The sequence below is a fragment of the Peromyscus eremicus genome, chromosome 1 (genome assembly GCF_949786415.1).
Source record: "Peromyscus eremicus chromosome 1, PerEre_H2_v1, whole genome shotgun sequence".
NCBI classification, from domain to species: domain Eukaryota; kingdom Metazoa; phylum Chordata; class Mammalia; order Rodentia; family Cricetidae; genus Peromyscus; species Peromyscus eremicus.
The window spans coordinates 186,911,587-186,922,289 of record NC_081416.1 but is presented as its reverse complement, the minus strand read 5'-3'; the positions used below and the strand labels follow the sequence as shown (position 1 = coordinate 186,922,289).

The window sequence follows — 10,703 nt, the reverse complement described above, 5'->3', positions numbered from 1 at the left end:
CTCAGTCTTAACAGGAAGCAAAACTCAGCCTGGAAACTGAAAATGCTCCCTAAATATTTCTTAAGCTTTATTTATTTTATTTTTATGCATGGGTGTTAGCCTGCATGTACATGAGTGCTCAGAGTGCCCAACTAAGCCAGCAGAAGGCAGCAAATGCCCTGAGGGATGTGAGCTTCCACAGGTACTAGGGACCAAAAATTGGGTCCTTTTCACCGTTGAACTATTTACTTAGGACTTCTATTATGTCATCTTTTTAGATATCTAGTACATTCTATAGAATCCAGCAAAATCATGTGCCACTTTCTAATACACAGGTATTATTGCATGCAAGGCAGACCTGGTCCCCTGTCTGGAGCAAATCCAAGTGCCCTGGAATGTGAAGAGAGAGGAGATGGTGGCCAGACCAGGTAGGGGTGAGTGAATGAACAGGACAGAAGTGAGAGATTCCAGTGAAAGAGGAAGGAAAAACAGAAAATGGTTTTGCCATGGTTCTGTCTCACTAGAGTTAATTCTTGATCACTTTACTTAGTGCAGTGCCCTCAAGATGCATTCTACTGTAAACGTTAGAAGACGTTCTTATTGCACAGGTATTATCTTGGAAGTTCTACTAGTAGTATGTAAATGAAATTTTATTTGACTATGAGGGAGGAGGCTTCTGTCTTAGTAACCATTCATGTCTTCAGTTATAAGACTTCAGGCCAATACTAAGTGATTTTCATTGCTATAATTTTTTTTTGTTTGTTGGTTTGTTTTTCCAGACAAGGTTTCTCTGAGTTGCCCTGGCTGTCTTGGAACTCACTTTATAGACTAGGCTAGCCTCAAGCTCTCAGAGATCTGCCTTCCTCTGCCCTCTTGAATGCTGGGATTTAAAGGCATGAGCCACAATGCCTGGTACATTCAATCATTTCTTTTTATGATGGTTCAATTAGTTAAGATAGGATTCATCCTGCAGCATGTTCTTTTAAGTTTGGGTAGACTGAGGTGTCCTTCTTCCATGTAGGTTAGTCTCAGGAGGGCCTGCTGGCAATAATCCATGTCTCATGCTGTTTGTGTGCTTCTTTCCAGACCTGACATTCTGTCTAATATCATCATCTATCATTACATGGTAGATATTGAAAGATTCTATAATCATGATGTATTTTTTCATCATGTATTATTTTTTCATTCCTGTCAATGATTGTTTCATGTATTAGGAAAATATGCTATGAAATGCATCCATACTGATAAAATCTTTTATAGGGAATGGACCATTTTATTCTTGGTTAGTATTCCTTTATTTTAATTTTGATGGTGTTGATTTGAATTGCCTGTTATTTTACTTGTATACTTCAGTTCTTTATTGCTACCTATAGTCATGTGATCCCTTTTCTCTTTTCTTTTCATTTTGTTTTGTTTTGTTTATTTCAAGACAGGTTTTCTTTGTTTAGCCTTGGCTATCCTAGGACTAGTTCTGTGTGAGCAGGCCTGGTCTCGAACCCACTTGAGAACCACCTGCCTCTTCCTGGGATTAAGGGCATGTACCACCACTGCCCAGAATTTGATTTTCTTATATTTTTGGTTGTGAGCCTAGCCTTTAACGGCTGAGCCATCTCTCCAGCCCTTGATTTTCTTAATATGGAATGCTTCATGAATTTGCATGTCACCCTTGTGCAGGGGCAATTCTAATCTGTATGTCATTCCAGTTTTAGTGTAAGCGCTGTCCATGAGCGCACCATTGGGTACAGTCTTAGTCACTACTGTTGTTAAGAGACACCATGACCAAGGGAACTCTTAGGAAAGAAAGCATTTAATTGGAGTTTGAGTATAGTTTCAAAGGATTAGTCAGTTATCATCATGGTGGGGTGCTGTGGGATGTTCTGTACGTTAAATGTGTTGCTCTGATTGGTTAATAAATAAAACACTGATTGGCCAATATCCAGGCAGGAAGTATAAGCAGGACAAGGAGAGAGGAGAATTCTGGGAAGTGGAAGGCTGAGTTAGAAAGGACGCTGCCAGCCCCTGCTGCCCATAACAAGTGAGATGTAAGGTACCCGTAAGCCACGAGCCACGTGGCAACTTATAGACTAATAGAAAGGGGTTAATTTAAGATAGAAGAACTAGATAGCTAGAAGCCTGAGCCATTAGGCCAAACAGTTTAAATAATATAAGTCTCTGTGTGTTTACTCGGTTGGGTCTGAGTGGCCTGCGGGACTGGCCGGTGAGAGAGATTTGTCCTGACCGTGGGCCAGGCAGGACTGGAGAAAACTTTAGCTACAGTGGGGAGCACGTGGGAAGCAGGATGGCATGGTGCTGGACCAGTAGTTGAGCACTTTACATCTTAATCCAAAGGCAGCAGACAGAGTGACACCTGGCCTGGTGTTAGCTTTTTAAACCTCAGAGTTCATGCCCAGCGACACTTTTCCAACAAGGGAACAATTTTCTAATCCTTTCTCAGTTCATCAGCTGAGGACTAAGCATGCAAATATATGAGCCTGTGAAATGCGTTCTCATTCAAACCACCACAGATATCAAAAATTTCTTCATTCAACATTTTGTGTCCTTAGATTTGAAGTAGATTTATGGCAGAAAATATATATTTTAATCTTATTTTTCTTTGTTTCAATTCTTTTTTCTTAAATTCATTTTAATTTTTATGTATCTATGTATGTAATTTTTTATTTTTTCGAGATAGGGTTTCTCTGTGTAGCTTTCAAGCCTGTCCTGGAACTCGCTGTGTAGACTAGGCTGGCCTCGAACTCACAGAGATCTGCCTGCCTGTGCCTCCTGAGTTCTGGGATTAAAGGCGTGTGCCACCACCACTCTGCTTTATGTATGTAATTTTTGTGTATGGAGGCTTTGTCTGCATGTATGTCTGTATACAACCCATGTACCTGGTACCCTTGGATGCCCTGGAGCTGAAGTTACCGAGGGCTGGAGTTGCCATGTGCATGTCACAGCCTGGGTCCTCTGGAAGAGCATCCACTGAGCCATCTCTCCAGCCGCTCTGTCTCAATTCTTGAAGCAATTTTGCATCTTCTACTCTGATATGATTTTAAGAAAATCACTGAAAGTAAAGAATATACTAACACTTTTTACAAAGTTTTCTGTATTTCTCATGACTATCTTAACGTCTTTACTCTTCATATTAATTTTTACTGTTTTCATTCTATTATAAAGTTCAGTCATGATCCTTTATAATTATTTTATTCTTGCATACTACAGGGCTTGCCAAAGCCAGCACCTGAAAATATGTCAACTGATTATATATAAAGTGATTTCATCTAAAAACACATCCACATCCTACACATTCTTTTTGTTTGTTTGTTTGTTTTGTTTTGTTTTTCGAGACAGGGTTTTCTTTGTGTAGTTTTGGTGCCTGTCCTGGATCTCACTCTGTAGACCAGGCTGTCCTCTAACTCACAGAGATCCACCTGGCTGGGATTAAAGGCATGCACCACCACTGCCCGGCTCCTACACATTTTTTGGGTTCCAGTGTCTGTGGCACTGACATTCTGATCAAGAAGAGCTGGAATCTCACTGTTACTATTTTATACTTTCAGAATTAGTCTTGTATATGTCCTTGAGACAATGGCAAAGAGGTTGTTTTGTCTGGTGAATCTCTCATAGTTCTGTGTTTAATTTTCTGAGCCCTGTTTCTGCTGCTGACTTGAAACCTGCCCTGTTCCAGTTTTCTCTCTCTCATCCGTCGCACATAGAATTTGTTGCTTTTCAACACTGGGCTTTCAATCTTGGCCTTCCACTAATTTTAGTGTTCTAATTAGAGGAAGAAAAAAATGTATGAATATCTAAGAAATGATTATCCTTGTTCCTTACTTAAATTTAATGTCTTATTCTACTGTGTAATGGCAAGCTCCTAGTTATTTTAGCAATCTTGCCAAACAATGTTGTCAGTGAATGTTGGTTTTGTTATGTACTATATGCTAGCATGAGAATATGAAATTTTCTATACTACCACCTTGCTAATGTCTTCAAGTTGGAATAATATTGTAGGTTATAATCTATCATGAATTCATGAAGTAGGATATCTCTGTAATTTCCTTTCTTGCAGCCATGTCTTCATATTACATGTATTGGCTTTCTCCATGGGAGAAAGACACAAAGATCCTTCCAGAAAATAACCTTAGAAATCAGTGAAAGTAGTGAGTGACCTTTATAATTTCTATTTAAGGAAAGACAGGGAACACAGGACTGAGTTTGTAGATGTCAGACAGTATAGAGTTTGAAATAAAGAATGCATAACAACTACCCATGACATCCCTGCCCCATTTGATCTACAGCTTTGGATATTTAGCAAAAGTATTTTCTTTACATCTATTACTTTCAATGATTTTAATGTGTCTTTAAGAAAAAGAAATCTCGGGGTTGGGGATTTAGCTCAGTGGTAGAGTGCTTGCCTAGCAAGCACAAGGCCCTGGGTTCGGTCCTTAGCTCCAGAAAATTAAAAAACAAAAACAAACAAACAAACAAAAAAATCTCTATCACGATTTTTGTTTGTTTTTGAGACAGGATCTCTCTATGTAGCTCTGGCTATTCTGGGACTCGATATGTAGCCCAGGCTGGAGTGGAATTCACAGAGACCTGCCTGCCTCTGTCTGATAAATTCTGGGATTAAAGTCATGCTGCACCACACCTAGCTCTATCAAGTTCATAAGAAAAAAACTTAAACTTAAAAGAAATTTGAATATTCTGAGGAAGGATGTGCAAGCAATACACTTATTAAGTGGAGATATTTTGGATTTAAATAGTTATATAATATTTCTGAGGGGGGAAATTTGGCAGAGTAACATTTTTCAAATGTAATCTATCAGAGAGCTCTGTTCCCAAAGTTTACTGTTTCTTCAACTATTTGTCCTACTTTTTTACAAATTCAGCTTAAATAAGGACTAAAAGGCTGTTATCTGTGATGGAGATCAGAGTGGAGGTTCTTCTGAGCATCCATGTAGTAGCTTCCACACAGTGATAGTGAAAGGAAAGTCTTTGCTGAGAGCTCTGTGTAGGCAGAGTTCTTCTGTGTCTCACTAGTCACTCCCAGATAACCATACAGATACTTATTATTGATTATAAATGCTCGGCCGATAGTTTAGGCTGGTTACTAGCTAACGCTTACATTTTAAATTAACCCATATTTCTTATCTCTGCCACGTGGTGGTACCTTGCTTCAGCACTGCATGTTTATCTCCTGCTTCCTCTATATCTCACTTGAGACTCCTCAGATTTTGCCCTTCTTCTCTTAGCATCCTCTGTGTCTTGCTATCCCCACTGTACCTCCTGCCTAGCTAATGGCCAGTAAGCTCTTTTATTAATCCAATCAGAAGGTGCCTTGGCAAAGACACATCTTTACAGTGTACAAAAAATTATTCCATAACAGCTCTTTTCTAGAGAATTGTATTTACTTAGAGAACTCAGATATTGAATCTGTTTCATCATGCATCAAACCTATTCACCCTAATTGTGCTCATTTTCTAGAGTACCAACAGATGTGTGGCGAATCTGAGAAGGTCTTTGATCAAAACTCAAAGTGTATTGTCTATGAGCATGTGGCTGTTCAACAGAAGTTGTGCGAATCCCCCAAATGGACACTGTACAAAACAAATACTACTACAGAAAACTGCCACAAAAACAGATGGATACAAAATCACAGGGATGACTATATTGAATCAATACACTTCAGCAGACATGAAAGCATGCACACTGGAGAAGAACTTTGCACATATAAAGACGTTGGCAAATCTTTAAGTTTATTTTCAAACATAAGTCAGAGTCATGGAATCTTCATAGGAAAGAAAGAGTATAAATATAACAAATGTGATCAGTCTTTTAGCTTTACCTCCAAGCTTGTACAGGTAAGAATTCATAATAGAGAAAAACCTCACTGCTTCAGGGAATGTGGGAAATCCTTCAGGACCTGCTCAAGTCTCAGTACACGTCAGAGAACTTGTACTGGAAAGAAACTATGGAAATGCACAGAGTGTGACAAGTCCTTTAAGTGGTTATGCGACCTTAAAACCCATTACAGAATTCATCCTGGGGAGAAACCTTTCAAATGTAAGAAATGTGACAAGTCTTTTACCTACTGCTCATCTCTTAAAGAACATCAGAACATCCATGAGGGAAAACTTTACAAATGTCAGGAATGTGACAAATCCTTTACCTACTGCTCATCTCTTAGAGAACATCAGAACATCCATGAGGGAAAACTTTACAAATGTTGGAAATGTAACAAATCCTTTACCCGGTGCTCATCTCTTAGAGCACATGAGAAAATTCACACTGGTGAAAAACCTTTCAAATGTAAGGAATGTAGTAGGTCCTTTTATATGCTGTCCCAACTTAGAAAACATGACAGAACCCATACCGGAGAGAAACCTTACAAATGTAAGGAATGTGACAAATCTTTTACCTACTGCTCATCTCTTAGAGAACATCAGAATATGCATGCTGGAAAATTTTATAAATGTCAGGAATGTGACAAATCCTTTACCCGGTGCTCATCTCTTAGAACACATGAGAAAATTCATACTGGAGAAAAACCTTACAAATGTAAGGAATGTGGTAAGTCTTTTTATATATTGTCCCAACTTAAAAAACATGACAGAACCCATACCGGAGAGAAACCTTACAAATGTAAGGAATGTGACAAATCCTTTACCCAGTGTTCAACCCTTAGGATACATCAGAAAATTCATGCTGGAGAGAAACCCTACAAATGTGAAGAATGTGGTAAGTGCTTTTGTAAGTTGTCATACCTTAAAGTCCATTACAGAACCCATACTGGAGAGAAACCTTACCAATGTAAAAAATGTGGTAAGGGCTTTTCTCAGTTGTCCTGTCTTAAAAGCCATGACAGAATCCATACTGGAGAGAAACCTTACAAATGTAGTCAATGTGACAGATCCTTTACGCACTGCTCAACTTGTAGGAGACATCAAAGCATTCATGCTGCAAAATTTTATAAATGTGAGGAATGTGACAAATCCTTCGCTAAACATTCTTCTCTTAAAACACATCAGAAAACCCATGCAGGAGAGAAACCTCACGGTTGTAAAGAATGTGGTAAGGCCTTCTATCAACTATCACACCTTAAAGTTCATTACAGAATCCACACTGGAGAGAAACCTTACAAATGTTATGAATGTGACAAATCATTTACCAAATCTTCATCTCTTAGAACACATCAGAAAATCCATGCAGGAGAGAAACCTCATGGTTGTAAAGAATGTGGTAAAGCCTTCTATCACTTATCACACCTTAACATCCATTACAGAATTCATACAGGAGAGAAACCTTACAAATGTAGTGAATGTGACAAATCCTTTACCACACTGGCAAACCTTAAAAGACATCAGAAAATTCATACTGGAGAAAAAACTTTCCATAGTAAATAATGTGGTATATGCTTTTTCAGAGCTCTGTCCATAGGGACCAAAGCAGTCACCACACTAGAGAATCATTATGAACTTGAGAAACTTGTGAAAGCCTTGAAGGAATTGTTGAATCTTACAAAACATCAAGAGTTTATAGTGAGGAAAAATTCTGAATAAATGGCCGTGTGGGAAGCCTTTAATTAAAACATTTTACTTTATCAACTTCAAAAATCTCATAGTGAAGACAATCTGTGTTAATCTAAAGAATGTCACCAAGCCTTTAATTATTTCCTGAAATGTTGTACAACATTTATATTAGAGAGAAATCGGATAAATGTTTACCATTGTTCTCTATTCATGCCTCATTGCACATTAAAAATTCCACTGTCTGGAACCAGAAGAAATTCACTGATTTTGTCAATGTCTTTACCTATTGCTAAACAGTAGACACCTGAAAATTCTTCCTGAAGGAAAATCCAAGAAAATGCTTTCAGAAAGACTTTTTCCCCTTCTTCAAGACATGCATTGTGGAGTGAAAACCTATCAATAGCAAGATGGTGAGAACTTTATAGAGATGATCTTGTGACTGTGACAATGTATATGCTCATGCACAGCTAGAAAATCCCTAAGGGTATGCAGGAAAATTATTTTTCAGTTCTCTAGAAAGTTGGGGAAGTATTTAGTGAAAATGCAGAGCATAGTTGTTGGAATTCTGTCCACTCCTCCAGCTATGTGACTGCACATGTGCAGTTCAGCAGCCAAGTAAGGGGCCTTATGTCATGTGACTGCACATGTACAGTTCAGCAGCCAAGTAAGGGGCCTTATGTCCTACGTAATCCGTAGCGTAGCTCTGTAAGCCCATGTGCACATGTGCAGGGGAATCTGTAAGAAGTGGATCACAGACACACACCCCCTCTTCCTCTTCTCCTCCTCCCAACTCTCTCTGCACATGTCTTCCACAGGCCTGGTCACTCTCTTCTGTCCCTCCCCTCTCCTAATAAAACTCTGCTCTGATAATGGGTTTTGTTGTGCCTCTTGACCTTTCTCGCACTGGTAACAGCACAGCACATTAAAACCAACAATAGTAATAATAGAAGATTCATATACAAATACTAAGACACAAGCCAGTGTATTACAAAGAAGAAAACTAAATATATACAAAATCGTCACATTTCAGGGGAATAGGATTTTTTCATTTGAGTAAAGAAAACGATCTTGGGCAACATTTTTTTTTTTTTTTTTTTTTTTTTTTTTGAGCTGAGGATGGAACCCAGGGCCTTGCGCTTGCTAGGCAAGCGCTCTACTACTGGGCTAAATCCCCAACCCCATTTTTATATTGTAAGTATTGAAATTGGCTGACGTAAGTACGGTTGGTTAGATTACACTGAAAGCATCAAATAATTTGTATCAATTGTTGTTGCATCCAAAGCTGAGGAACCCAAGACAAGAGTCAGGGAAGTTAGGTAGGGAACGGCTACTAATCATCAGGGGACACCGTTGGTTAAGCGGCGGCGCTGGTGGCTGGGGCGGCCATGCCGATGGAGGAGAGTGCTGGATGTATCCTCTGGAAGAATCAGTGTGCCGTAGTTACCTTTCTAGAGCTTTATTGAGAGAGGGAGAGAGAAAGAGAGAAAGAAAGGACCTGCAGAGGGGGGGTGTGGAAGGAGAGTACGGAAAAGGAGAGAACGCACAGAGGGCACACCCCCTTTTTGGAGCACGCCTTTAATCCCAGCACTGGGGAGGCAGAGGCAGGTGGATCTCTGTGAGTTTGAGGCCAGCCTGGTCTACAGAGTGAGTTCCAGGACAGCCAAGGCTACAAAGAGAAACCCTATCTCAAAGAGTTAAAAAAAAAAAAGGACCTATTATTAGATACTGGTTTATTGGTTTGTTTAGTGGTTTGCACCTTACTACCTGGAAGAGAAGGGGGAAATGCCTCAAACACAATAGGTTTTTGTCCTTAGTAACCACACCACAAAGGCTTACTCTTGTCAACTGGAGCATATGCATTTGAAAAGCAAAAGCCTCCAGCTAACTACCATTAAATCCCACTTGTTTGCTGGCTCTCCCCCACTTCATGGTTTTAGCGTATAAAAAGAATACAAACTGAAGTCTTTCAGGAACTATACTGTCTTCAGTCCACTGGTGAATAAATCTCTCTTCCATTCAGTGCTGTTGAAGTACTCACGGCAGAAAAATCCCTTCAACTCTATCACTTCTACCAAGAATGATTAATGTCCCAAGAAAAAGTTATTACTTTGCCATATATGGAGATGAACAGTAGGAATGCACTTATGAGTGAGATGGGTCTCCTCTCCCCAAAGAAAACTACTTTTCTCAATATTTGCTTTTTTGTTTTGTTTTTGTCTTTGGGTTTTTTTTTGTTTTTGTTTTTGTTTTGTTTTGTTTTTTGGGGTTTTTTTGTTGTTTTTGTTGTTGTTGTTGTTGTTTGGGTTTTTTTTGAGATAGTTTCTCTGTATAGTCCTGTCCTGGAACTCTCTCTGTAGACCAGGCTGACCTGGAACTCAGAGATCCGACTGCCTCTGCCTCCTGAGTACTGGGATTAAAGGCGTGCACCACTGACACTTGGCATGTCCTAAATATTTGCAAGAAAACATTTTAGGATCTGGATGTGGATTTTGGCTCACCTTTAATTCCAGCACTAGCTAGAAGAAGGCAGAACTCTGAATTGAGGCCAGCCAGGGCTATGTAGTGAGACCTCATTCAAAATAACACAAACATTTTACTAACTGTTGAAAATTCTTAGCAAAGCTGTAGAATTAGTAATTAGTATCTTTATATAATAATAATAATGGCTGGATGTCTTCAATAAGATCTATGTGGAGAAAATAAATACAGATATCAGCAGAAAGTCAAAACTATTCTTAGACAACTTATGTTGTACAATGTGTACCAACAAGACTTACATTTTTGTCTGTTTTTGTAAATGCTGAATGATTACTCTGTTTTCCGTCTTAGTAACATTCTTCCAATTCCTGTAAGCTGCATTTGTGTTATAAAATCACAATCAGGTATGTTTTTCAAACTCTGTAAGTGAATTTCTTAATAAAGAAAACAGTTGCTTTTAATGATTTTGCATGGACCTTCAATGAAATATATGTGATCTAGCCTCGGGTCTGAACCTCTCACATGATATTTCAGCATAGGAAAGAAAGGATAATTGCATTTTTGCTGCAGGATCTCTCCATGTAGCCCCAATTGTCCTTGAACTCTTTATGTAGACCAGGCTGGCCTCAAACTCCCAGAGATCTACCTGCCTGTGCCTGAGTTTAAAAGTGTGCACCAACATGCCTGTCCTGCAAGGCTAATCTTAACAGAATT

The 10,703-nt window shown here is 39.1% G+C and overlaps 1 protein-coding gene and 1 non-coding gene across 2 annotated transcripts; one reads left to right on the top strand and one right to left on the bottom strand.

Moving 5' to 3' along the window:
- Positions 1-319: 319 nt before the first annotated feature.
- On the top strand, positions 320-8,170 carry LOC131894177 (zinc finger protein 345-like). The gene is made up of 2 exons (XM_059244386.1): positions 320-407; positions 5,467-8,170. Exons 1-2 carry the CDS (start codon positions 392-394, stop codon positions 7,383-7,385), a joined length of 1,935 nt encoding a protein of 644 aa, XP_059100369.1. The 5' UTR covers positions 320-391; the 3' UTR covers positions 7,386-8,170.
- On the bottom strand, positions 1,609-1,710 carry LOC131902878 (U6 spliceosomal RNA). Its single transcript, XR_009377157.1, has one exon. It is a non-coding gene; the product is annotated as a U6 spliceosomal RNA (small nuclear RNA).
- Positions 8,171-10,703: the final 2,533 nt, after the last annotated feature.